The 27,657-nt window shown below is 51.0% G+C and overlaps 1 protein-coding gene across 1 annotated transcript in view; it reads right to left on the bottom strand.

Annotated features, from left to right (window-relative positions):
- Nucleotides 1-6,390: 6,390 nt before the first annotated feature.
- STARD8 (StAR related lipid transfer domain containing 8) overlaps nucleotides 6,391-27,657 on the bottom strand; it is a 33,640-nt gene continuing 12,373 nt past the window's right edge. Inside the window, 14 exon segments of the mRNA XM_057495647.1 lie at nucleotides 6,391-7,821; nucleotides 7,977-8,153; nucleotides 8,253-8,470; nucleotides 9,173-9,397; nucleotides 9,674-9,757; nucleotides 10,030-10,265; nucleotides 10,699-10,897; nucleotides 11,349-11,508; nucleotides 12,444-12,617; nucleotides 13,233-14,460; nucleotides 14,463-14,634; nucleotides 15,881-15,941; nucleotides 16,931-17,012; nucleotides 21,749-21,820. Coding sequence (XP_057351630.1) covers nucleotides 7,704-7,821; nucleotides 7,977-8,153; nucleotides 8,253-8,470; nucleotides 9,173-9,397; nucleotides 9,674-9,757; nucleotides 10,030-10,265; nucleotides 10,699-10,897; nucleotides 11,349-11,508; nucleotides 12,444-12,617; nucleotides 13,233-14,460; nucleotides 14,463-14,634; nucleotides 15,881-15,934 — 3,045 coding nt within the window. The 5' untranslated portion in view covers nucleotides 15,935-15,941; nucleotides 16,931-17,012; nucleotides 21,749-21,820 and the 3' untranslated portion in view covers nucleotides 6,391-7,703.

Below are 27,657 nucleotides of genomic sequence, written 5' to 3'. Positions count from 1 at the left end.
TGAAATGGGGCTAAAATTGTAGCTATCTACAGGGTTTTGTGAGTTTCTAATGAGAGGACGGGTGGCCAGCTCTGTCAGCCACTCTGGATAGGGGTTGGTTTTCATTTCTGTGGTTCTTCCTTCCTTTCCTGGGTCCTGCCTCCCTTCTCAGCACACTGCCCCCTGCCCCCTGCCCCCCCCCACCCCACTTCTCTGCTTCCCTTCCTCATAAAGCTGTCACAGGCCAGGACATAAACATTTCCTGTGCCTACACAAGCAGTGCTTGTTTATGCTAGCGTTTTTCTGTGACCTAGACAGCATGTCCCAGTGCATGGACAAGCTAGAGCCAGTGATTCAGCTGTAATTCCTGCCCTGCCCCAGGGAGGTCTGGTTGAAAGGAGGCCTGCTTCAGGCTGAGCCCAGCTCTTCTAAGGGGGATGAGCTGTTCCCTCAGAGGAGAGGAGGCTGGGAGCCCAGGTGCTCTGTCTCCCAGTCAGGAACCCTGGGCCATAAATTGCTCTCATTTGACAGCGGGGAGCTTGTCCAAGGCCACAGGAGCCAGTTAGAGGCCCTGACAGGAACCTCTTGCTTCTCTGGACTAGGAAGCATAGCTGGGGTGGACTTAGGAAATGAGAAGTGGGAGACAGGCAGCCGGCTACCAGGCCTCGGCACCTCTCTCCCACAGAGTAGAGATGTTTTTACTTTTGTACAGGCTCTCTGCTGCCCTCTTCCAAGGCCAACTTACCATTAGATAAAGTAGGCCCAGAAAACCAAGCTCCATGTAAATGTTTTCATTTTTATTTATCTTATCATCAGAAGAAAATGAATGAATATAATAACAACAAATATATAAGACTAGTCTAGCCTGTATAATATTTGTCTTCATACCAATGCAATTATCAAATATTCTTTAAATATTTTTTATGGAGGAAGGGCCCATGAGGGCAAAAATAGCCAAGGCCCATGAAAGTCCAGATGTGGCCCTGGTCTCTGCTCAATCCCAGGCTCTCTCCATCTGTTTGAGGCACAACCTGCCTGTCCTAGAGGTGTGAAGGGAGCCCAGGGCCCTCCCTGAGTACACCCAGAATCCTTGAGGCAGGGCAGGGCAGGGCATGCCAACTGCCAGCAGGCTGCAGGGTAGAGGAGGGCAGCCTCCATACCACTGTGCATCCCAGAAGCCCTGCCCCTCTTTCCTCTCTACTGGCTCACTTCTCTTCAGCCAGCTTTCCTCTGATGCATTTCCTCCTTTGTTCAACAGCTCTTATACCTACCACTCCACGTTCCCTCCCTGCTGTCCACCCACACGCTGAAGCCGCCGGGAGACGCAGGAGTGTCCTCTCTCTTTGTGCTGGGCTGTAGTGGAAAGAAGACAGGCTTGGACATCTGAGAAGTCCCAGGTTAGCTACTTACTTGCTGCATACCACAGAGTATCTCCTTGCCTCTTGGACCCTCAGATCTCCATCCAGAAGAAGGAGACCCTAACACCTCACAGGGGACTTTTGAGGTTGAAAGGAAATTGTGTGTGGAAATTGTATGGCATGGGACCTGTTATACGACAGGCACTCAGTATCCATGCATTCCCTCCTGGGGAGCAAGAGGGTTTGATGCCATCCGCACCCACCCTTCCCCAGGTTCCTTCAAGCTCCAGTGCACCCTTCTACCCCCTGCCTCATGTCTCCCTGCTCCTGCACACAAATATTGAACTGTATTCAGCACACACTCCCTGAGCTCCTTGACACCAACTCTTCTAAACCAAACCCTGTGCTGGGGACTGGGGCCACAGAGATGACTCTCACAGGTCCCTATCCTTGATATTGTCACAGCCAATGCAAGGAGGCAGGCTTGTACATTTGAAGTTAGTTTTGTGCGACCGAAGTCCACTCAAAAAGTGTTTGAGGAGCTCAGGGGTGGGTTGGTTAGGAAAGGTTGCCTGAGGCTGGAAGGGTGTGAACAACTAGAGATGACAAGAGGGCAAGCCACTTTGGGGAGGCCTGTAGAGCAAGGGCTTATAGTGGACAAGCCAGCACAATAAATGGTGGTGAAATGCTCCCTTTACGCTGATGACTGTATTGGGCACTGTGTTAGTTGCATGGGTTCTTCTCAACACCCTCGCAAGGTAGGCACTCCTGTGTCCATTTTACAGATGAGAAAACCAAGGCTCAGAGAGTGAAACAGCTTGCCCAAGTTCACACTGCTTAGAGCGGCAGAACCAGCACTTGAACCTACCTCTGTGTGTCTCCAGATGCCTGTTACTGGGCCTCCCTGCCTCCCCTAGCTGGGCACTGTGCAGGACTCAGAGATGAACCTCACAAGGATCCTGATCCCAGTGCTCTCAGGCTAAGGGGGAGAGTGGTAATATGAATGGTACCCAAAGAACCCCAAGAGAGGTGGAAGCAACATGGAGGCCTTGAAACAGATGCAAAGGGCAATGACATCTCAGAGGAGGGAGAGAACAAACCTTGCCAGAAGTTTCAGGGATGACTTCAGGTTGGAGACATATTGGAGGTGAGTGTTGCCAGACTGGTGAGGTTTGAAGGGGGTAGCACTTTGCAATTATCAACCTACATTGTGAAATAATCCACACGTCTCTCTGAGCCTTGTTTTCTGTATGGGGAAACTGGGCCCCCAAAAGGCTAAGTAATGCCTTCAGTCCCACAGCTAAGAACTGGTAGAGCTGAGACTTAAAACTGGGTCCTCTGAGTCTGAGATAGTCCTACATCCACTCCTGGCAGAGGGAGCTAAAGGAGCATGCCCATGGCATGGCTGGAGAAAGGAAAGTGAGGAAGAGGAGAAACTTGGTGGACCTGTCAAGGCCACACTAAGGGCTCCTGAATGTCACCCACAGTTTGGTAGTCCACTGAACAGGATGTGGAGGCATTGACACGTTTTGAGTCAGAAGGCATAAGATGCCACTTAACTTTAGACTCACCTAGCACTAGGTAGAGGTAGAAATGGGTGGGAGAAGAAAGAAAGGAAGTGAGGGCCTCCTCTAGTATCCAGGTAAAAAGGAATGCATACAAACTGGAGGTGCCTCAGACACTGGTGCCGGGGCTACATCTGGGAGACACTGTGCAGATAGACTAGATGGGATGTGGCTAGTTCCCCTTTAGATCCACTTGATCTGGCCCCTACCTACCTCCATGACCCCATCTTCTTCTACCCTCCCCTTGCTCCCTGAACCCCAGCCATGTTGACCAGCTCCTTATCTTGGAAATGCCAACTGTGTCCCCAGCCTGGGGCCATTGTATTTGCTCACTATTTCCTCTGCCCAGAAAACTTGCCCCTCAATTTGTGTATGGCTGACTCCTTCTCTTCCCTCAGGTCTTGGTTTACATGTCACCTCAGAAGGCCCTCCTTGACCACCCTTAAAATAGCAGAAGTTAGCTGGCGTACATGTTTATGGTCTGTCTCCCTCCACTCACCTACCTACTAGAATGTGCACTAAAGGCAGGTGGGAACCTTGTCAGTCTTGTTTGCTGCTGTGTTTATTCTCTGTGCCTCAAAAGAGTCTGGCATACTTGCACTGTTCACCATGTAAGAACTTATTCACTATGTAAGAACTTGTTCACCATGTAAGAACTTGTTTGTTATGCTTCAGAAGATTGGAGACTGTTGAGAATTAGGCTTGGGGTTGATTAATGATTGTGCATTGAGTCCCCTATACAGAATTTTATTGTTGTTAACAACCATTTGATCAATAAATATGAGAGATGCCCTCTCAAAAAATAAAATAAAATAAAATAAAACAAAATAAAATAAGAGTCTGGCATATAACAAATATTCCACAACTACTTCTTGAATAGCAGAGTAGATGGATGTATGGATGGATGCCTTGGTTGTAGGGGAAGATGAGAGGGAAGGAGGGAGGGAGGGAGTAGTTCTGGCTGACTTGGGATCTAAGCTGGGTGGCCAGGAAGGTTACAGTGCCACCAACAGAGACAGAGCAGGCGGCTGGGAGCAGACTATGTGTGGAAAGGTGGAGTTTGGCTTGGGCCTGTTGAGTTTGATATGCAGGTGGGGCCTCCAGGAAGAAAGTCCCCCTCATGCAGTGGGAAATACTGGCCTGAGCTCAAGGAAGTGACAGAGCTCTGGGTAGTGATGGGGAACGTCTGCACAGAGGTGCACAGTGAAACAAAAAAATGGATGTCAACCACGTCATTTATGAGCAAGGTGAGGCAGAAGGGAGGAGGAGAAGGAAGCACTCAGAAGAATGGCTGAGATTGTGGTGGGGCAGAGGGGAGGAAAGAAGTAACAGAAGCAAGGAAAGAAGGCTAGGAGCTGTGGTCAAAGAAATAGGAAGAGATTTCATTGTGTGAAGGAAGAAGGGCTTCCAGAAGATAAGGCTTTGGGCCCAAATTCTCAAGGAGGAAGTGGAGTGAAACCCAATCTGCAGATAGGGTGCAGAGTCACTGGGATGTTTTGAGCCTGATAAGGAGGTAGATGTGTCCAGAATGGTGGCAGCTGAGGCTGTGGGGATCTGGGAGCAAGAAGTGAGGTAAGGCCTTGATGCCAAGCAGAAAATAACATGCCTATCCACCCACCCAGCCTCCCACACCTTCCCTGTGGAGCCTGAGTGGTAGGGAGAGGAGGCTGGGCAGGAGAGACTACCATTTGCTCATGGCTGCCATGTGCTAGGCACCGTGTAGTCCCATTTGTCACCACTGGCTCATTTAACCTTAACAACAACCTTGCAACATATAAATGATTATTAGCTTTATCTTCTGTGAGGAAAAAGATATCAGAAAGGTTAAATATGTGACTGAAGGTCACACAGCCAGGCAATGATGTAGCTCGAGCTGAGCCTGAATTTGTCTACTATCTTCCCTCCACCACTCTGGCAAGAGGGCACTGGAGATAATAGAAGAAAGATTGCAGATAGATTGCCCAGTTCTTGGGTGGGGTTTTCCCACTGCCTGGTTTCTTTGAGGTACTGGGTCAGAAGAGACACAGGAGGAGAAAGTACAGATACTGGGTCTGGCAATTTGAGGGTGAAAGTTGTCTGGTACCAGGGAAAGGAAGAGGCCAACTCAGGGCAGGTCGAGGGCCAGAACTGAGGGCTAGAAATGCCCATAGGTGGTGCTTGCCAGGTGTGGGAGTAAGAGGCCTCACCATCATGATGACACCCACTCCCAGATCAGTAGGCCATGGCAGTCCATTCATGGACTACACAATGGACCAGCCAGAGAGCTGGGGGTGGAACTTTCTGCTTTATGCAGGGGGACAACACTAAGGCCCAGAGAAGCAACCCTGCTTAGCACTACCTCTCCCAAGCATAGGGGAATCACAGAAGGCAGCTGGTCCAGAGCACTGGAATACAGAGCTGAGAGGTTAGAGGAATTCTCTGACCCTTCCAAGGGTCTCCATCCAGACTCTTTTTATCTTTCTCCCAGTGACCAGCACCCGGGTGGTCACTGTCATGCCATCACTATCAGCATATTCAACTCGTCCTCTGTTGTCATCACCGCAGCCTCCTTCTGTGACCAGCTTGGACAGTGCCTGTGCCAAAAGGTTCCCTCGTTGCCTGCCTCAAAAACTCCTTGCTGGAGCTTAATGCTGGTGTCACTTACCACCAACACTGCTTGAGCTATCTCCCATCTCACACTGACATGTGGGGGCCTCCACTCTTTTCCCAAAGGCAAGGGGCCAACAGGCCCTCTGCTCTACTCACACCCTTCTAGGGCTAGCCAAGACTCCCAGGTAGTGAGGAAAGGCCAAAGGCAGGGACATCCAAACCCAGAAGAGATTGGAAGAAGGTGACAGAGAAGTGGGACTTCACAGGCACCCCAATCTGTTCAGGCTGCACATGGGTGCAAGCTGGGATGGGCCTGGCACTACACCCCTCTCTAGCTGCCCCATGGAGCTTAGGAACTTTGTGGCTACACAACCATGGCAGAGAAAGTCCCTTCCTATGGGAAAGTCAAGACAAGAGGGCATCTCTCTAGCCCCCTGGGCTTTGCTGGCCATTGCAACCAGACCACAGGCTGCCTCAAGGCACTCAGACTTCTCTTAGGCTACTTATGGGTAGAACAGGGTTTCCAAGCCTTGTGGAGTGGGGTCTTCACGCTTCATCTTTCAGCTTGGACTACAAGTAGCAAGGGAAGGAAGGACAGCATAGCTAGGGCCTTCTCTCCCTAGGGCTACTACTGTCAGGACACCTGAGGTCATGCTTGTGGGGATGCTCAGATCAGGCACTCTGGCCAGGTCAGGGGATGGGGTCTGTTCCCAAGCCTTGGCTTCTCAGAATCCCACCTTCCCCATCCCCAAATCACCCCGTGAAGAGAAGAGCTGAGGCCCTTCCCCTGCAGCCCACTCCTGAGTCATATACCAGTAATGCTCACAATCTGTGACTCTAACACCAACAACAACAAAGACAGCCACACAGCCAGAGTGCATCACTAGTAATGCTTTATTGTTCTGCTTGAGGGGTCACATGGATCCTGAATTCCACCTCCCCCATCTCAAGTGCCCTGCCCCCAAGGCTTTGCAGACCCCTGGTCCTAACCAGATTATAGGACACCCATGACAGAATATACATACGTATATAGATGAGTGTGTGTGTGTGTGTGTGTGTATTTGTATCTATATATACACAAATACATATATATAGTCTGTACAGTATTTATAGGTACAAATAGGCTTAAAAATTAAAACGTTGGCCAGGACCTATCCCACTCCAATTTCTTCAGCTGAAACAAAAATAAAGTGCCAATTGGAATTTAAATGGCATTTGAACTTCCACATGAACCAAGATGGCAGTGGATGTGACAGATCAGGTTTGGATAAAGCCCCTTAGCCAGGGGCCAGGGGCCAGGTCTCTGTTTGAGACAGGGCTGTTATGTCGGCCCGCTACAGCAGGCAGGAAGCGCAGTAAAAGATGTGTCTCTTCACCACCATCTGATTTTGCTTGGCCTGTGTGGTGGGAGCCAAGCACATTTACTTCCCAGACATGGTAGTGCATGGCCAAGGCCATGGGAACACAGGGAGTGGTGGGTCAAGTGTGGAGCCCACACCAAGGGAGCCTGGTTCGTTGGGCTCTTGCAATCTGAGAAAGGAAGGTCCCTCTACTCTCACATCCCAAGCTATCCCAACTCATCCTGTCACCTGCTAGGGGCCCATCAGTGCCCAGTGTTTAAATCAGCCTCATCTAACAGCAGTTTACACAAATAAAACAGCTCATGGTGGGTGGGCTGTCTGCCCCTGTGCCCACCCACTCCAGTCCAGTTTCTCTGGAAAAATCAGTTCAAGGCCAGCATTGGATCCAAAGGCAGGACCAGGACCTTCTGTTCATCCTCACAGGGAGCCTAGCTCCAAACAGGATGGCTTGGCCTCTCAGATGATGGAGCTGGGAGCACACGCTGCTCTTGCCCTCCCTCCTGATTGGTGGGGAGGATGGGACTTGGTGCCAGGAAGGCTTCAGATTGACAGTTGCTCTGCAGGCCTGGAGGGTGGCAGCAGTCTTCTTTCTTTTAAAATGGCTCCTCTCTCAGGAGAGTAGAACACGAATTTGAGGGGCAAAGGTGGAGTGGAGATGGCGTGCTGAAATGCTCTTTTCCTGCCCTGTATGTGTAGAGGAGCTTCAGGAAGTTAGGGGGACAGGCAGCTGAGCTGCCAGGGCCTGGCTCTGCCCCTGGGAGGAACATCTGGGGGCTGCTGTGCTCTCATACCCCTTTTATCCCTGTGGTGCCAGAGTGCTGGGTGGTACCACCCTGGGACGAGGCTAAGGCTCACAGCTTTGTCTCAGGGTCAGCTGCCTGCAGGGTAGGGAAGGAGTTCCGGATCTTGGCCAGTTCCATGGCACACAAGTGCCCAAAGATCTTGTTGTACCAGTCAGGAGAACGGCCCCTGGGGAGATAGAAGCAGGCAAGTATGAGTCATGGGTTCTTGCCTGGAGCCATTGCCAGGGGGAAAGGCGAAAGGACTTGACCCCAGTTCCCTGGGATCAACAGAATAGCATGGGGCAGAGGTGGGGCGGGTGTCAGGGTAAGGGAGCCTGGTACCTGAGGTCAGCGTGACAGATGTGAGTGAGCCAGGAGTGGCCCAGGCCACAAGGCTCCATGAGGTACTGGGAAGTGAACATCAGCGCCCACACCGCTGACTCTGGTACAGGTTGCTCAGGATCCAGGGACTGAGAGACAAGCAGGCAACCCCCACAAAGCACGTCAGAGCGCCACATCCTGCAAACAAAGAACACACACATTCAAGTTCCTGCTGCTGGTTCCCACCCTGCTTCCCCATCCCCCAAGCACAGCAGGGTGACAGCTGGAGTACCTCACCGGAGCACCACAAAGTCGCGGCAGGGATGGGGGGCCATACTGTCAGTGACATAATGGTAGAGCTCCACGCCCGGCATCAGGGCTTCCAGCACCTGGGCCCGCAGCAGGTCTTCATCCCAGAGGGCCCTCTCCCGCAGAACACGGTGTAGTACCACAGCTGGAGGGGCTGCCACCTCAGTGGATGCCTTCCACACACGCAGAGGGTGCCCATCTGGTGCCTGTAAGCCATGGGAGCGGGGACAGTGGACAGCTGTCAGGACTGGTGACCTCCCTGTGCATTCCCACCCTCTCCAGCCCAACAGGGGAGGGCTGCAGGGCTACTCTGCTAACACCAACCAGGTCCAGACAGGCCAGCCCCTTGTTGCCTGTCCTCCCTCTCCTTCCCAGAGGTCTGCTTCTCTGCCTGCTCATGAATTCAAGGAAGAATGTGGCCAGTGCCAAGAGAAGGACAGAGAGGAGTCACCTCCAGCCTGTGGCATGACAGGAGGCTCTCAATGGGGTGGACGGTGGAGGGGGGTAGGTCTATCAAGTTGGGGCTTAAAATGGCTTGGGAAATGTCATGCCTGGGGCAGGTCAGTCCAGGCAGCAGGACAGCAACAGCAGCAGCACAAAGGTGATGTAAAGAGCTGGTGTGACTGTGGTGCAGGGAGAGATGGGCACTGAGACTCTGAAGGTAGCAACATGCCTGGTGTAGGGCTTTGGGAACATAATTCTGGCAAGTGATCCCTGAAAAATCCCTTGGTCTTAGTTTGGTTCTCAGTTCCTTAAGGTACCTGCTCTTGCTGGCTGACATTCTCTGAGTATCAGGCTGAGGCCCAGCAAGACTGGTGGGGCAGGTCCTTCCTTTGGGATCCCTGGCCCCCTAGGCTGCACTGTGCCCTCTTCCAGCTCCAAGGCACCCTAGGCAGTGTGGTATTCACCTTCCTGCAAGCCAGCTCTGTATGCTCAGGCCCTGGCACACTGATCCAACCCTTGAAGCGCTCAGCAGCATCATGTAGCAGCTCCTGGATGCTCTCTTCCATGTAGAGGCTCAGGCTTATGCCAGCAGCTTGGGCCCTCCGCAGCTCAGCCAGGGCTGGGCTGGGAGGGCTGAGCTCAGCCGCACTGTAGGAACCACACAGTTGCAGCACCATGTCCTGGGGCACCTGGGAGGGCGCACACACACAGGGCCATGGGGAGCAGCAAGAGATCACGGACCCTCAGTACCAGAGCCCACAGGGTCTGTCAGGTTCATATTTAAGGGATGGGGAGGCCTGCTATAGCAGTGAGGTGAATGAGAAACCTTGTAGGGGAAGTGTTGGATGTAGCAGGCTGAGCAGTACGTGTCAAGATGGGTCTTATCCCTGGCTTGGGGTGTAAAGGTCAGGCCTGATAGTTCCCCCAGGTCTGGGAAGTAGTCACCATTGCCTGGAGTTACCCACCTGGAAAAGTTTCTTGCAGTCACTGATCATGTGTGATAGGCCCTGGGTGGCAGCCATGTTCTCACTGAGGTCCCTAGGACCTGGCTGGGAACTGGGCTGCATTTGCTCTTGATCCTGGAGGGAAGGGGTGGGATGTGAGGAAGGCACAAGGGGATAAGACAAGATGACTCATGAGCGGGCTTCCAGCTCCTCAGAAGCCAGCTTGTCAGTCCTAAAGACAAAAAAACCTGCTGCTCTTAGGATAGCCATGCCCCTCAGCATCCAACCAGTCAGTCCCCTGAGGAGTCAGGCTGACCCCTTGTGGTAACACCTGGGAACTGCAGTGCTCAGCCAGGCCCCAACCCTCCCTGCCTGGCTCTGCCACACCTTGCCCTGTTTCACCTGGGTGACAGGTTATCCTTCTTGGAGACATTAAGGTGGAAGACAGAGGGTGCCAGGCACACTGCCAAGTTGCCAGCTGTCATCTGGTTTTCCTCAGCAGATGCAATGTCACTTAGGAAATAGAGCAGGGTCTGTAGCACCTCTCAGTTCTCATCAGGGAGCAGCAAGGTTGCAGCTTGTGCTGCTGCCAACCATTGATCCTTGGGGAGGACTGTGAGGAAGGAATGGTAGAAGGGCCATTTATTCCCCAAGAGCCTCCAGCAACAATCCTCCTGCTTCCAGGAATGCAGAGAACACAGCAGTCCCAGGGAAAACAGCTGAGAGGGAAGAGCAAAGTTGGTCTCTGGGGGCGGTCTGTAGGTTCAAGATGAAAGCCCACTTGAATGTACAGTGTAGCCTTAGGTAAATCCCTGCCTTCCCTCAGGGCCTCAGTCTATCTTTCCATAGAATGGATTTGTGAAAATAGAATGTGCTGTTTCTCCAAGGGCCTTTACAACTCTGGACAATCTTCCAATGAGCTCACAGGTGTGGCTACATTTGCCGGCACCACGTTTATCTTCCACAAGCCCTAGGACTCAGGAAGGTCTAGGATCCTTCAGGAAGGATTTGGAGCAGGTTGTTGGGGTTAGGGAGGGGTGACTCACGCTGGTAGATCTGCAGGAAAGTGGTGGTGAGCTTGCTGGTGAAGATAGGCTCGGGCAGGTCCCGGAAATACTGCTTCAGCAGGCCAGCCACATCATAGGCTGACTGGCCCACATAGCAGACATTGTCAGGGGAGGTCTCATTCACTCGGCACGGGGTCTGGATCCTGGACTTCACCCCAGACTTACGGAAGATGCCCACCTGGCCCATGGAGGGAAGGAAGGAAGGAGACAATGAGACAGGGGTCCAGGGAGACCAGGTGTCAGGAATATAGGCCACCCCAGAGATATCCAAGCCTGGTAGGCTTCCTGCTGGGCAAGGCAGGAGATAAATGGCAAGACCAAAGAGAAGGGGTTTTATAGCCAAAGAGAAATATGACTTCAGTGGAGATGTGTAGGACAAGGAGGGCCTGGCCAAGGCAGGCTCCTAGCAGATGCAGACTCCAGCACCTGGGCCAAAAAAGATGCTGGCACATAGCCAGGCAGAAAGGGCACTTCAGCCCCATTCTTGCTGGGTCTTTCTGAGGACAGCAAAGGTTGCTGGTAGGCCAGCCCAGCCCAGGGAAAGGCCAGAGCAGCTCCCCTCCCCCATTCCTCAGCCTTGGGCTTCCTCCCCAACACCATCTTCTGGTGGGCACCCTGAGAGGGCTCACCTGGTCCAGGCACTGACCGCGCAGGTAGCGCATGGCTTGCTGAATGCTCTGTAGTAAAGGCTGGCCTGTGTGCTGCACATGGATGAGGGGTAGCACCCCAAACACATGCTGGCCCCAGTAGTCTGGATTCTTATTCCTTTTCATGAACTTGGGCACTGACCTGTTTGGGGGAGTGGCAAGAGATGAAGGAGGAGAGTGGAGTGGTCTCAGACATGGCTTAGAGACCCTGCCTGCAGTCTCAGGGGGCTCAGGTAGGGTGAGCAGAGTAAGAGACACATCATTTCCCCAAAGTTAACATTCACTGAGTACCTGCTCTGGTCCCAGCCCTAGGGAGTCACAAAGGAACACAGGGAGCTCTCAGTCTGGTCAAGGAGAGAATTGCATCAACAAGCAGTGATAATACATGTGACCAGGAGTGGGCCTGGAACTTAGGGGAAGACCCAGGAGGAAGGGCAACTTGTACTTAGCTGGTTAGGGAATGTGTCAGAGAGCAGGTAGAAATTCAGCAGGCTCTTGAGGAATTGGTAGGTGTTGTACCAGAGGAGAAATGGGGAAAGGCCTTCCAGGCAGAGAACAGATGGACAAAGGCAAAGAAGCAGGAGGCCAAACATGGCACATTCCAGGGAGGGCACCTAGTCCACTGACCTGTGTAGTGGAAGTACGTGGGAGTGGTGGGCTAAAAAGCAGAGTCTGACAGCTAGGGTGGGGCTGAGCCTAGAAAGATCATGATGGGAAGGAAATTGGACCTTATCCTTTGGCAGTGGGGAGCCACAGAAGGGTGTTCATCAGGAGACTGACAACCAAAGCTGAACTTTCAGACCATCTCCATGGCAGCATGGAGGCTGGGATGGAGGAGGAACAGCTCGACGGCCTAGCATCCCCCACCTCCTCCCCTCTTCATACATGACACAGCTACTCGTATGTATCCCAAGTGTATCGCTCCCAGACATACTCAAGCCCTCCGGAGCCTATGGCCTCTGCCCACCTGCCCCCACCTTTGGGGGCTGATTCTGCCAAGGCCCTGCAGTGGGGGCAGGGAGGGAGCCAGGACCTAAGCGAGCAGCTTTCTGCCTGCACTGGCCCAGGAGCACTCACCAGACCCAGCCTGGCTTCTGGGGCACAGTATACTTCTCCATGAAGGCTGTGAGCCGCAGCAGCGAGCCCTTGTGCAGGAGGTGAATCTGGCCAACAAACTGCCGGTTGATCTCCAGGGATTCTGAGTTGAGGCTGGGCCGGTGGGAATTCTGGAAACTGTGCCAGTGGAGCTTCCTGGTGAGGGGGAAGGAGGGGAAAAAGCCAGAGAGGCAGGTTTGGGAAAGGTTGTGTCTTCTGGTTGCTTTTTTCTCCCAAAAGAAAGAAAATGCAGGGAGATAGGACCACCGTCAGCACTGCTGCTGGGCCCCAGGGTGGAAAAGGTTTCCAGAGCTTTCCAGCAGCCAAGACACTGTAAGGGTGCCCAGGCCCATCTAGTGTCAATAAGCAGTACCAGCCCCCTACCTTCCAAGACCACAGGGGAGGGGCTGCTCTGAGAAACCCAGAATGGCAAATCTGGGGATGAGAGACTATCTCCTCTAATGCCCTCAATTTACACACGGGGAAACTGAGTCCCAAACAGAAGCCAGAATTTGCTTTAAACCATAGCAGAGGCAGGTCCTGAAGCTAGCATTCTGGATTCCTGTATCCTGTACTCTTTTTATTTCCCTCCTGGGACTGGCTGTCTGGAAGCAATCACCCAGTCCCCTTGGACCTGCCCGTGGGCCTCAGTGACTGAGAAAGTGGCTTGAGAGAGAGGTGGGGAAACAGAGGGAAGGGAAAGAGGAAGGGAGAGGGAGAGACAGAGAAACAACAGAGCCCTCTGCTCCCACCCCTGCCCTGAACTCTCACCTGCAGGGTCTGGTAAGTGAAGCCCCAATGCCTGAATCTCTTCGTTCTTGGGATACTGATTCCTGGAGTCCAGATTGGGACCCTCTGGCTTCAACCTCATTCATGGAGATTCCACTACCGTCCAGTTAACTGGAGGAGGCCACAGAGTCAGAAGTGGAGTGTCCTTCCTCCATAGACAGGCTGGAGGCAGAGGTGGGTTCTCTGCCTGAAATCACTGCATGTTCATTATCCTGGGACAGGCCAGGGGTCTCAGCCTCTGCCTGTGCCAAGGGCTCAGCCTTGGCTGCAGCCTGAGCTTGATCTTGAACTGGGACGACTGGCTGGACATCAGCCTGGCCAGGGGCTGCAGACTCTCTGTGGGCCAGAGCCTCTATCTGTGCCAGAGCTTCAGTCTGCATTTCAACCTCAACTGTGACTATCTCTACTGGTGAAATGGCTTCTTCCTCTTCTTCCTCCTCCTTGTCTCCAGGCCCTAGGTCTGGGTACACGGCCTGAGACCAGAGCTCTACCCGCTGCTGCAGCCCCCACACATGCTGGAGGGTGTCATCTAGGTGGGCATAGCTGGCCCCATCCTCCCCCTCTTCAGCATCAGCCACAGCCAGTATAGGCTCAGCTGGGCACAGCCTGGGCATGTTGTCATAGGTGCTGGCCTGGCTGCCTATGGAGCCACAGGAGCCCCGGCATCCTTCATAGCCCCAGCGCCTACCTGGCTGCCAATCTTCCAAGCAGTGTCCATCCTCAGGACACAGGCTCTCAATGAACAGGGAGCGAGGGAATGTGCCTGGTTTGTGGTCCCCAGGCACATGCACCAAGCAGTCATCTCAGTTTACCCGCTGAGGGTGCCAGAACATGGCCACAGGCCAGCCCACCCAGGCCCTCTGAGTTACAGTGCCACTGTCATGGGCTGAGGTGTCCACCCGGTTCTTGGCCCTATAGAATCCAGCAGAGAGGAAGCCATGGTGACTGCAGAAAGAGGAGGCTTTGGTGGCCTTCTCCAAGGTGGCTGGGCTCCGCTTAGGCTCTGTTTGCCAACTGCCACCCTTTTCCTTCCGCCTCAGAGACTCGAGGTGCTTAAGGAAGCTATGAGAACGATGCTTCTTGGCTTTTTCCCATGTACCCTCTTGGGCCCATGTGGGGCTGAAGAGGTGCTGGTCACTTGGGCTGGGGGCATGGCCTAGCAAGGTCAGGTCTGCTGGCTTGTGAGGAAGGCTCACAGTGGTAGCTGGGTGGTGGCATTAAGCTCAGTAAGGACATTCTCACAGCTGGAGGTCACTGGTAAGCCAGGGCTTGGTGGGGCCAAGAGGTCAGGGGAGCCCAATCGAGACCAGTGTTTACTTTCTCACTGGAAGGTCCAGGGGTTGCTGATGGTACACTGCTCTTCCTCTTTTGAGTCTTCATTCTGGGGAAGGGGCCACAGGGTCAGGTCAGAGAAGTCCAGCTCACAAGCCCTTGCTTGTACTCCACTCTCTACCTCCAAACTCTTGGGGGGCTTTGAGGCAAAGGGCCCTACTTTCTAGCTGATGACATGTTCTAGATGGGGCAGCTGCGTCTAGGAATGCCAAAGGAAGCCAGGAATCAGAGCCAGAGCTCAGATAAATGGTCATCTGATTAACCTAATCCTTCCCCATTTTACAGATCAGGAAACCCAGACCCACAAATGAGAAGCCACTTGCCTAAGGTCATATAACGTCATGCAGTAAGTCAGTGACAGAGTCAGGGCTAGAATCTAGGCATCTTGATCTCGTGTCATCAGCAGCCTCCCAAGTCTTTAGGCTACAGTCTTAGATTAGAATCACAGAATGCCAGATCTGGAATATTTAGATTTTCTAATTTTCTAATTTCAGGTGGGGAAACTGTGGCCCAAAGATGGGAAGAGGCTTGCCCAAGATCACTGACTAGTTAGTAATGCAGAAAGGACCAGGTCCCAGGGGTCTTCTGCTTCTCAGGCTAGGATTCTGGCAACTTGGAAGGCCCTCCCAGTTGCAGGCCTCTAGTGGAGAAAGCCCCAGAGGAAACCCACAAAGCCTGGCCTTGGGGAAGGATGGAGTCATCGGGCCTGCATTCCAGGGCTATGTACAGACCAAGAGTCCTCTGGTTTTCTACAGTCCCAGACTGGCAGAGTCAGAAAGGCCTATGGAGGCTACTAATGTCCCCCTCCAATTCACTGTAGAAATGGGGACAGTGAGGCTCAGAGTAGTGAGACCTCATGGGGATAGGGCTGGGGATTGTGATGTCTAAGACCACGTAAGCCATGATTTTTCCACCACGTTATTCTGTCTCTGCACCCTAGTCAAGGAATTTTTGCCATCACATAGAAGGTAGTGGAGGCAGATAGATTTCCCTGAAGAAGGGCCACCACTAGGTCAAGCTACCAGTAAATCAAAGATGGAGAGAGGGGCTGAGGCAGGTGGGTTAGGCCATGCGGCAGGGTATTTGTTCTCACATTCCAGCTTCTAGACCAGACTTTCCAAAGCCCAGCAGTCTCCTAGAGCCCCCTATACCCTACTCCCAGGCTGAAGCAAGGTGCTTCTCTGGGCACCCCAGACTCTTGGGACACTGGAGCTAGTTTTGCAAATGGTTTGTGTACGTCCTGGGTTCCTAATGGTACCTCAAGACCACAGCCCCCAACCCTTGCTATGACTCATCTGCTTGCACTGAAAATGAACCTCCAGTTTCATCGAGGCACAACTGTTCAAGGTCATCAGCCTCCTAGAAGGAAACAGAGAAGTGTTCATCCAAGGGTCCCAACCTCCAAAGCCTGTAGGTCATAGCCTACCAATACATTTCCAAGATGCCACCTGCTACTTCACATGCCCAAGTCAGTCATTAAAACTTCTCCCAAACCTCAGTATTCATAAAGGTTTCAGTGCCAGACATGATGCCAGGGAGATGATGGCCTCTGTCCTCCAGGGGCTTGCAGATGTGGAACAGACCACTACAGAAGTGGCACAGGTACAAGAACAAGGTAGACAGAAACACAACTGGCATACAGGGGGCAGGACAAAGAACTCCCATGAAGGGAGATGGATGTAGTCTGAAGGCTTCCTGGAGGACAGAAATGGGGCTCCAAAGCAGAGAAAAATAGGGACCCCTATCCCAGGCTTAAGCAGGAGCCTGTGACAAGGTGGAGAGGGAAGTGGTGAGCAAACAGGCCAGAAGGCAGGGGTAAGGAGTAGGGAGTGTGAGACTGAAACTAAGGTTGGTCAATGCCAGATTGCAAAGGGCCTCCGGTGTCATGCTAAAATAGCTTTGGACTTTTCCCAGCAGGCAGTGTCATATTTTCAGCAGAAGAGGCTGGTGGTGGTAGAGAGGCTGGATCAGGGTGAGGAAGAAATGCAGAAACAGAAGGCAAGGAAGGCCAGTTAGGAGGCTGCTGTAATGGATCCAAGATGTAGTGGTTTGGCCTCAAGCTAGGGCCGAGCCCATGTGAGTAGAAATGGGACAACACAGAAGAATGTTCGGGGAATCTAACTGAAGGGCGAAAATAACCAAGGAGAGATTTGGGCTCTCCAGCTAGAGTGCCTGTGTAGGCGGAGCTGTCCCGGACACAGAAGAGGGAGTGAGCAGTGTGACTACAGCAGATAAGCTTTCCCAGAGGCTGGGCTCCTCCTCTGTTAGAGGGGACAGGGGTTGCTCTTTGACATGAGGAAGCCATAAGCCATACCCTGAACTCCCACCCTGGCCCTCAGCTCCCGTACCTGCACAGAGCCTGGAAAGAGTCCTTGTCCAGAAAACTGTGGTCCTTCTTCACAGAGCCAATATCCAGTGGAAACGAACCTTCTGCGTGATAGTGAGAAGCCAAGATGAGTCAAGGGCAGTATGTCAGAAAAAGCACCAGCAGCCCTTGAGCTGGAAGAGAAAGGCTGGGGAAGCAGGGAGGCAGGAAGGCAAGAGCCCAGCAAAAGAAGGAAGCCTGAAGTAAAGGAGGCACCCAGGGAGCTTGAGCTGGCAAGGTAGAGAGTTGAGAGAAAGGAGTTGAGACAGATGAGAGGTCCCACCAGTCAGTGAGGCGGGTCCATGGGGATGGCAGGCCAAGGCCCTGGGTGGCTGCCAAGCACCAGCGGGGGCTCCCCCAGTCCCCCTTTGAATCCTGTGCTACTCATCTGGGGGCCTCCTCCCTGGCCCAAGGTGAATTGCAGGGCGCAGGGACAGAGGGGACAGTGTGCAGCCAAGTAACACCTCACTTCCCTCTACTGCTTGGTGCAGGGGAGCCCACTCCCTGGGGTTCGGGGAGGGGAACGGAGGGTGGAAAGAGCGAGGGAAGAGGAAGGAGTATCCAGGGAATCCCATACCTATCTGCCTTGCTGGCAAAACAAGTCCTTTTACTCATTAAATTAATATTAATTGAGCACCTACTTTGTGCCAGGCACCGGAGCTGTAACAGTGAATGAGATAAAAATGACCCCTGCCTTCATGGAGTTTCTGCTCTCATGGGGGTGACAGATAATAGAGTATGTGGAACAAACAAGACAATGCAGGTCTAAATACCATGAAAGACATCAGCCTGGGTGATAGGGCAAAGAGAGGCTTTGTGGCCTATCAGTAGAGAGGTGGTCAGCAGAGGCCTTTTTAAGGTGGTGGCTTTGGAGCTGAGTCCTGAAAAACAAGAGGCCAGCAGTGCCAGGAGCCTGGAAAGAGAGTTCTCAGCAGGACTAACATTAAGGCTCCAAGGAGAGAAAGAGTCTGGTGTGAGCAAGTGGTAGAAAGGCATCTGCAGCATTGGGAGCAAAGGGGAGAGGAGAGAAAGGAAGTTGGGTGATGCAGAGTCTTGCTGGCCAGAATAAAGCACATGTGAACTTGTTTCACTCTGAGTGTGCCAGGAAGCCAGCAGAGGAGTGACATAGTGTAGCTTACGGCTCACAGGGTTCCTCTAGCTGCTGTGCATGCTAAGCAGAGGACCACATGCAAGATGGAGGCTGCACTAGGCCAGGTGAGCAGGGACAATGGGTCACACCAGATGTTGCATGAAAGTGGTAGGAAGTGGATCAATTCAAGATATATTTTGGAGGTAAGCTATGCAAGATCAGGGGGAAAAGGAATCGAAGATGATTCCTGAATTCGGAGCTTGTTTGGACAATGCCATCAAGAGTTCAGGCTTAGACCTGTTAAATCTGAGACAGCTGTCTGACTGAACTGAGAGTTGAATAGATGAGTCTGGAGCTTGAGAATGAGGTCTGGGCAGAGGGTCATTTGGAAGTCACCAGAATACAGATGGAACTTGGACAAAAGCTCTTCTGGGAAAGAAGTGTTGAGACAGAAGACAGGCTAGGAGAGAGACCTAGAACACCACAACAAATTTAGCTGTAAGTTAGAGTAAGCAGAGTCAGCTAAGGAGACTGAGAACAGCAGCCAGAGACATAGCAAAGAGAGAAGGCTGTTTCAGAAGCTGGAGTGAGTGGCCAACTGTGAATGCTGTTGAGAGATTAAGTAGGGACTGGGAAGTGACTGATGAATTTGGCCACAGGGAGGTCCCTGGAGAGCCTGACAAGACTGTTTAGTTGGCAAGATGTGGGTGAAGCCAGGGTGCAGCGGTGGTGTGGGTAGAAGGGGGGAAGTGGAAGCAGCAAATACGAACAACTCTAAAGAAAAGCAGAAAAAATGAAGGAAAACGGAGAAATTAGGCCATTAGGAAAGTGGGGTGAGGACAGGGATGCCAAGACGCACCCTCCCTCAGAGCACTGCATCTTCAGAAGTGGCATGGAGCAGTGGCACTGGTCAAGAGAAGGTAGTTGACACATGGACAACACCAGAGCTTATGAGAGCTTGTGGGAGAGACCCATAGCAAAGATGATGTACGAGAGAGGTTGCAGCTATAGGAGCAAGGCCAGGTACACAGTTTCTTGTGTGGTTGGAGAAAGGATCTGATCTGCCCCATTTTACAGTTGAAAAACAGAAGTACCAATATCCCTGATGAACATAGATGCAAAAATACTCAACAAAATCTTAGCAAACTGAATTCAAAAATACATCAAGAGGACCATACACCATCATCAAGTGGAATTCATCTCAGGGATGCAAGGATGGTACAACATTTGAAAATCCATCAACATCATCCACATCAACAAAAAGAAGGACAAAAACCACACAATCATCTCCATAGATGCTGAAAAAGCATTCGACAAAATTCAACATCCATCCATGATAAAAACTCTCAACAAAATGGGTATAGAGGGCAAGTACCTCAACATAATAAAGGCCATATATGACAAACCCACAGCCAACATCATACTGAACAGCGAGAAGCTGAAAGCTTTTCACTGAAGATTGGGAACAAGACAGGGATGCCCACTCTCCCCACTGTTATTCAACATAGTACTGGAGGTCCTAGTCACGGCAATCAGACAAAACAAAGAAATATACAAGGCATCCAGATTGGTAAAGAAGAAGTCAAACTGTCACTATTTGCAGATGACATGATACTGTACACAAAAAGCCCTGAAGAATCCACTCCAAAACTACTAGAACTAATAACTGAATTCAGCAAAGTTGCAGGATGCAAAATTAACACACAGAAATCTGTTGTTTTCCTATACACTAACGATGAACTAGAAGAAAGAGAAATCAGGAAAACAATTTCATTCACAATTGCATCAAAAAAGAATAAAATACCTAGGAATAAACCTAACCAAGGAAGTGAAAGACCTATATCCTGAAAACTACAAGACACTCTTAAGAGAAATTAAAGAGGACACTAACAAATAGAAACTCATCTCATGCTCTTGGGTAGGAAGAATTAATATTGTCAAAATGGCCATCCTGCCTAAAGCAATCTACAGATTCAATGCAATGCCTATCAAAATACCAACAGCATTCTTCAACAAACTGTAACAAATAGTTCTAAAATTCATATGGAACCACAAAAGATCCCGAATAGCCAAAGCAATCCTGAGAAGGAAGAATAAAGTGGGGGGGGATCTCACTTCCTAACTTCAAGCTCTACTACAAAGACACAGTAATCAAGACAATTTGGTACTGGCTCAATAACAGACCCACAGACCAGTGGAACAGAATAGAGAGTCCAGATATTAACCCAAACATATATGGTCAAGTAATATATGATAAAGGAGCCACAGACATACAATGGGGAAATGACAACCTCTTCAACAGCTGGTGTTGGCAAAACTGGACAGCTACATGTAAAAGAATGAAACTGGATCATTGTCCAACCCCATACACAAAAGTAAATTTGAAATGGACAAAAGACCAGAATGTAAGTTATGAAACCATAAAATTCTTAGAAAAAACATAGGCAAAATCTCTTGGACATAAACATGAGCAACTTCTTCATGAACATATCTTCCTGGGCAAGGGAAACAAAAACAAAAATGAACAAGGGGGACTACATCAAGCTGAAAAGCTTCTGTACAGCAAGGACACCATCAATAGAACAAAAAGGTATCCTACAATATGGGAGAATATATTCATAAATGACAGATCTGATAAAGGGTTGACATCCAAAATATATAAAGGGCTCATGCACCTCAACAAACAAAAAGCAAATAATCCAATTAAAAAATGGGCTGAGGAGCTGAACACTTCTCCAAAGAAGAAATTCAGATGGCTAACAGGCACATGAAAAGATGCTCCACATTGCTAGTCATCAGAGAAATGTAAATTAAAACCACAATGAGATATCACCCCACACCAGTAAGGATTGCCACCATCCAAAAGACAAACAACAACAAATGTTGGCGAGGCTGTGGAGAAAGGGGAACCCTCCTACACTGCTGGTGGGAATGTAAATTAGTTCAACCATTGTGGAAAGCAGTATGGAGGTTCCTCAAAAAACTCAAAATAGAAATACCATTTGACCCAGGAATTCCACTTCTAGGAATTTACCCTAAGAATGCAACAGCCCTGTTTGAAAATGACATACGCACCCCTATGTTTATCGCAGCACTATTTACAATAGCCAAGAAATGGAAGCAACCTAAGTGTTCATCAGTAGATGAATGGATAAAGAAGATGTGGTACATATACACAATGGAATATTATTCAGCCATAAGAAGAAAACAAATCCTACCATTTGCAAGAACATGGATGGAGCTAGAGGGTATTATGTTCAGTGAAATAAGCCAAGCATAGAAAGAGAAGTACCAAATGATTTCACTCATATGTGGAGTATAAGAACAAAGAAAAAACGGAAGGAACAAAACAGAAGCAGAATCACGGAACCCAAGAATGGACAATTACCAAAGGGAAAGGAACTGGGGAGGATGTGTGGGGACGGAGGGACAAGGGGGAAAAAGGGGCATTACAATTAGCAGACATAATATGTTGGGGAGCACGGGAGGGCTGTGCAACACAGAGAAGACAAGTAGTGATGATGGACAGTGACTATAATGGGGTATGTGGGGGGGACTTGATGATGGGGGGAGTCTAGTAAACATAATGCTGCTTATGTAACTGTAGATTAATGATACCAAAATTAAAAAATAAAAAATAAAAATAAAGAAAAATGGAAGAAGTGAGGCAAGTTTTGTGGTGGGGACGGGGGAGCAAACGAGCGGGCTTACCTTCAAAAAGCTGAACATACTGAGGGAATCCTATTGCATGGAGCCACTCACATGCTTTTTTTGCGTCAGCTTCTAAAACAGAACAAGAGAAACAGCCAGAAAAACAGGGTTAGGACAGTGCTGGCCTCAAGCTACCCTGGGCATGTGCTGTCACACCTCCAGCACACAGGCTCCTCTAGTTCAGGTGATCCAGAAATGGCTGGAGAAGCACAGAGAGGCTGGCATATTTGCTCCATGACACAGCCAACTAGGTTGTACCCTCTGCTCCCCAAGTCCTACTCCCTGTATGTCCTGGGACACCTTTCTTGAGCCTCATCCCTTGCCTGTCCCAGTCCCAATGCCCCTCTCACTGTCCCACCCCTGCTCAAGAACAGAACCCACCAGCAGCCTCTCCCAGGAATGTGTGGGGTCAAGAAGTACTGCTGTGGGAAGAACCACAGCTGGGTGTTTACCTTCCGATTGCTCAGGGAGCCAGTCCCTTCCATGGCCTTGGGCAGACTAGTCCAGCTAGGGATGGGACAAGTTCAACAAGTATCATTCTTTTTCCCATCATAATTCCAAACATTTCCCAGCATTCCAGTAACTCTCATTTAACACACACAATAAGCTGTGAAGAAGGGTCTACTATCCCCATTTTAAGGATCTCCAAACAGGTTCAGAAGAGAAGGGCTGGGTTATAGTCTTACCAGTGCTGGGGCCACATGGTAGCTCAGTCTGACTCCTGCCCGGGGATCCTACCCTTCTGACATGGCAAACTCCCCAGTGCTCTTTCTCTGCCACCACTAAGTAAGTCCCAGCCCTCCCTCCCCAGGGAGCCTTGTAGGACCACCCCAGCATGGGCTTGACTCCCCTGTGGCTCAAGCTATTTGTGGCATAACCCAGTGCTGATTATCATGCCCACATAGCGCTGACCTGTGGGTGTCTTGGAGGGCAATGGCTGGATCAGCCTCCCACCTCTGCTCTTGAAGTGCCCAGTACCAGGTGGGGCATCCCTGCCAGCCTCAGTGGTTATACACAGCTGCACTGAAGCCACAGAGGAGGCCCTCCTGTCTAGGGCAGGCTGAGTACCAGCAGCAAAGTCCTGGGACTGCCCAGGCAGCTATCTGTGCCCTACCCAGGTGGTACCAGGGAGCAGTGGGGCTGGGAACATAGGACCTGTGGGGTTGGGGCTGGGGTTGGGGGGGAAGGGGTGGGGAGGATGCATGGGGGGAGGCTGCCTCAGCAGAGCAGCCTGGCCACAGAGCCCTGACCCCTGTGACATCTCCTCCATTTCCTTAGTGCTTGTGACCAGAAGACTCCAAGGAGACTGGTGGGTTTTTTCCAAGACAGAAAGAGCTCTCTTCTCAGTCCTCTCCCACAAGGAAATCCAAGATGAGATTCTGGCAGCCGGGAATGAGAGGTTAAAAGAGAAAACAGTATTTCATAAATACCAGTGAGTAGACGGAGTGAAGAGTACGGAAGCTAGAAGTCGGTCGGGAAAAATGAATAGGCTCACACACTGATGAGAACGTCAGGGGAAGAAAAGGCTCTGCAGCCCTGGAACCCAAGAGGGCTTTCAGGACAAACAGGGGTGGGGATGAGTGCCTGAGCCTTTCTGCAAGGGCATGCATCATGTCATCTGCCACCCCTGCCTCCGTCTCTGCATGTAGCTATAGCCAAGTCCACGATCCATGCAGATCCTGGTGGGACGGTGCGCCTCTATGCGCACACCCACAGACTCCTTGGCCCATGCATGTACATGTGCGTGTGCATGTATGTGTTGCTACTGTAACTTTCTAACCAATAATAAAGCTCTCGGAATCTCCAGGAACTTCAAGAGGTCCCAGCAAGCCGTTGTTCCCACAGAACCCAGCTAGCAGTACCTCAGGTCCTCTGGCAGGAGGCGATGCAGGCGTAGAAAAGAATCCAGGTCTCCAGGCCAGTAGTGGTCTGTGTGACGTGGTACGAGCAGCCTCAAGGGACTTCATGCCAGTTCAGGGAGCATTTTAGGGACACAGTTTTGCTTCCAAAACAGCTGAGCAGCCTGCCACAACCACCTTCCGATCTTCTGCTCCTGCCATACCCCCTTACGAAGGACCTTCACCATCCTCAGAGACCCTCCAAGCAGCCAACTCTACTTTCATGTCATTAGGACAAAGGGGCAGTGCCAAAGTGGGGGACCAGGTCGGAGTTTCCTGAAAGGTGGGCACAAAAGGAGACACTAACCTCTAAAGGCCCTGGTATGGCCACTTCAGGCAGGGGAGCCAATTCCCAAGGATAGGCCTGCATGCCAGGAATACACCCTTGAAGTCCACTGCAGTCATCAGTCACTGATGACTAGAGGCAGAACAAAGAGGAGGAAATAGGAAGACAGAAGCACCTGCCAGCCCTTTACTCTCAGGCTCCTTCCTATGCCTGAAGGACGTGGGACAGTGCAGTGATGAAGTCCTGCATCTTACACATCTGCACCAGCTGCCCAAGCCACGGAGCTGGGACCCATGGGAGTGTGGTGGGCAGCAGCCCTAGCCAGAGTTGGCACAAAGGGAACCAGCTCACTCAGCAGTGTTCCAAGTTCATTCATTCCTACCTAGAATCCTCTCGCCCCTGCTACTCAGTGTGCTTCCTGGGCCAGCAGCATCAGCACCACCTGGGAGGCTGTTAGAAATGTAGAATCCAAGACCTACTGAATCAGTGTCTATATTTAACTAGATCCTCAGGAAATTTGCATGCACATTAAAGTTTGAGAAGCAATGGCCTAAATCACTCAGCTCAGGGATTCTTCCCCTTGGATGCATATTATAATCAGCTAGGAAGCTTTTTTAAATACCAGTTCTGTGGGGCCTCATCCCTGGAGGTTGATTTAATTGATACGTGGTGGGACTCTCCAAATCAGCACTTAAAAAGAAAAAACTATAGTATGCGGCATAGTGAGGCCCAAGGGACTTTTCAAATCACACAGGGTTAAGTGTCAACCTGAGACTTTGAACCTGAGCTTTTCATTCCATGTCCAGCACTCTTTCCCGCTGCATTATGCCACCTGCTGTCAGATGCCAGGTAAACTACAGGCTTGGATTCAAAGGAGCATGACTTTGGGCAAATTGTTTAACCTGAGACTCAGTCTCCTCCTCTGGAAAATGGGGGTAGTAGGATCCATGCTGAGTAGTTACTGAGAGCATTAAATAAAATACTGGAGAGAAAAAAAACCTCCTGACACATAGTAGATAGCACTCAGTAAATGAGTTCCCTCCCCACTCCAACTGAAGGATCCCATGGAAAAAGAAAACAGGAGAATGAGGCCAGCTACCATTACCTTCTAGGTCTGCAAAGTGGCTACATCCACATCACTGTCAGAATTGGAGCCAGTGACTCAGGGAAGTGAATTTAGAAGGCAGAAGTTTCAAAGAAGCCACAATACCTCCAAAAGACAGAGGAGCCAAGGAGTTTGCAAAATCCCCAGGAGCCCTCCCTGGCAGGAATCTGGAGGATGTAGGGGGATATTACCCAACAGGATGTCAGACACATTGCCTCCTAACAACACACCACCTCCTGGTGGGATGGGAGGCCCTGAGGCTCCCTCCCAGAAGATGCAGTCAGGGAATGCCTCTTGGTGATGAAGGGCTAAGCTAAGGTGTTTTGTCTTTGTCCCACCCACCCATCCCAGCCTGCCCAAACTGGGGCCAGGAGTGACCACCCACCCCAATAGAGTCCATTCACCTGTGGTGGGGGCCTAGGCAGCCCACACTGTGGATTGCCTTATATGCCTGGCAGGGACAGTGACAGTGGGCAGGCTGAGGCGAGTGATGTAGGAATGTCTGTGGCCCCTGGTTCTGCCTCTTTTCTCCAGACATGCAGATCCCAGTAGTTTCAGCTGCCATATTCTGCAGGCTGTGCTCTCACCAAGGCCAGGGTGATATGCCAGGACAGATTGGGGATGGCACTCAGCTGGCACGAGCTAGAGTCCACTGAGATTTAATCCCAGACTCTCTCCCTGGGGAGGGGCCCAGGTGATCCAAGTCATGAGCTGGGGGAGAGGGCAATACTATAAAGCACCTGAGTCAGGTCAGGCCTCATGGCCACCCCACAGATCTCCTGGAGAAAGTGTCATAGAAAGAATGGCTGAGCAGCAGCAGATGGTTTCAGAGACCAATGACAGGATATGTACCTACACTCACACAGGCCATTTACCAGGGATCCTCTAAGCATGGAGCATTTTCCTATTCAGAGAAGGATGGAATGAGGAGAAAAGCAGAGCTTCTGCTCTTGAGAATCACTGTATGAATGAGGGTAGAGCTTATGCACCCAGGCGAAAGGCAGCAACATGTCCCACTGAGGAAATGCAATAATGCCCAAAGATGATAACTGAGCTGGACAACAAGCTTTTGTCAATCAAGCCAGTCCCCTTCTTGCTGCCTAAGTCAGCTTAGGCAACTTGCTGCATTCTTTAAGCCCTAGTTTCCAATCTATACAGTGGGAACTAACACCTTTCCAGCCCACCCCCATGGTTACTGTGTGGATTTGATCAGGTTTTGCTGAATTTTGAAAGTGGCTATAGGAAAGTTGTCATTGGAGAAGGCTGCTTTTGTTAACCTTGCTTGAACTTGGTATTCACATAGTCTTTAGGGTTCAATTCAGATTGTGCCCTGTTGTAAAGAGTGAGAAGGAGCTCAGAGGAAAAGAGAAGGTGACAGGCAACCAAGCGTAGGAGGTCAGGCCTCACCCAGCTCGTGTCACCACCCCCACCCTCTTCACACTGCCACTGAGGGGTTCATGTCCTTATGCCTTGTGTCCACCCAGTGGGGCTGTCAGAGGGCTGCCCAGACCTTGCTTCAGTCTGCTCCCTCCCAGCCCAATGTCCAGCCTAGGGACCATGCAAGACACAAGGCCAGGGACAAACAATGGGTGGATGTCACAAAGGCCCCAACTCAAAGGTCCTTGTTATTGCCAGAGTAGTAACCTTTCAACTTGGACTGCACATTATAATGTGGAGAACTTTGAAAAATGTCAGTACCTGGGCCCCAGTCATGATCAATTAAATTAGAACCTCTGGGAATAGGGTTAGCTTTTGTTTGTTTTTCAGGGCTCTCCAGGTGATTGTAAAGTGCAGCCAAGATAAGAGAACCACTGCCCTAAACAGACATGGACAGCTTAAAAGCTACAACATAGGTTTCTGCTTATGACCAGCTCCTTTCACCCTCCCATAAGGACACACTAAGGGGCCTAGGCCACAAGACACATGCCAACCCAGTCTCAAGCCTTGGATCCCTCAGAGGCAATGTGTCACTTGAATTTGCCCAAAGGGGCCCTCTAGGTTGGTGGTGACCCTGGCAGAGATGCTGCAATAGGTGACTGCCTGGCTATGCCACCTCTCTCTCTTGGGGATGGAAGGAGAGTGGCCTTCACAAAGGTCTGTGCATGGATTTCAGTGCTGCCTAGACTTCCCTTCCTGACCTTGGAGCAGCCAGCCAGGGGGGTGTGCAATCCTCTGTCCACTGGGAGGTCAGGTATACGAGTTGTCTCTCCCTGCTCCTGCTGCTCTTAGCTGGAATCACAACTCCTAGATTCTTTTAAGGGAGGGAGGCAGCGGGGAGGAAAGGAGATGAAATCAAAATAGCTCTCAACCCACATTCCAAACCTCACAGGAGGGGTGCCACAGCAAGTCCTGCCAGATCTCAAGCAGCCTAGTTTGGCAGTGGGAGATGCTGGCTGGCCTCCAGCTTGTTAGTCACGGGCAGAACCTGGGGCCCCTACTGCACCTGTTCAGATGCCAGCCTCAGTCTCAACCAGAGCTACAGCTGGATGCCAATCTCCTGGACCCAGTCACTCAACAGTTTTGAAGTCTCCCTGTCACAACTGAGGCACCATAATGGCAAACAGCCCTGGGAGGGTACAGTATGATGGGACTAGGTAGCAACCAAATGAAGCCACTGAAT

Source organism: Manis pentadactyla, chromosome X (assembly GCF_030020395.1).
Source record: "Manis pentadactyla isolate mManPen7 chromosome X, mManPen7.hap1, whole genome shotgun sequence".
In the NCBI taxonomy this organism is placed as follows: domain Eukaryota; kingdom Metazoa; phylum Chordata; class Mammalia; order Pholidota; family Manidae; genus Manis; species Manis pentadactyla.
The sequence above is the reverse complement of the archived record's forward strand: the minus strand, read 5'-3'. Positions and strand labels throughout refer to the sequence as shown.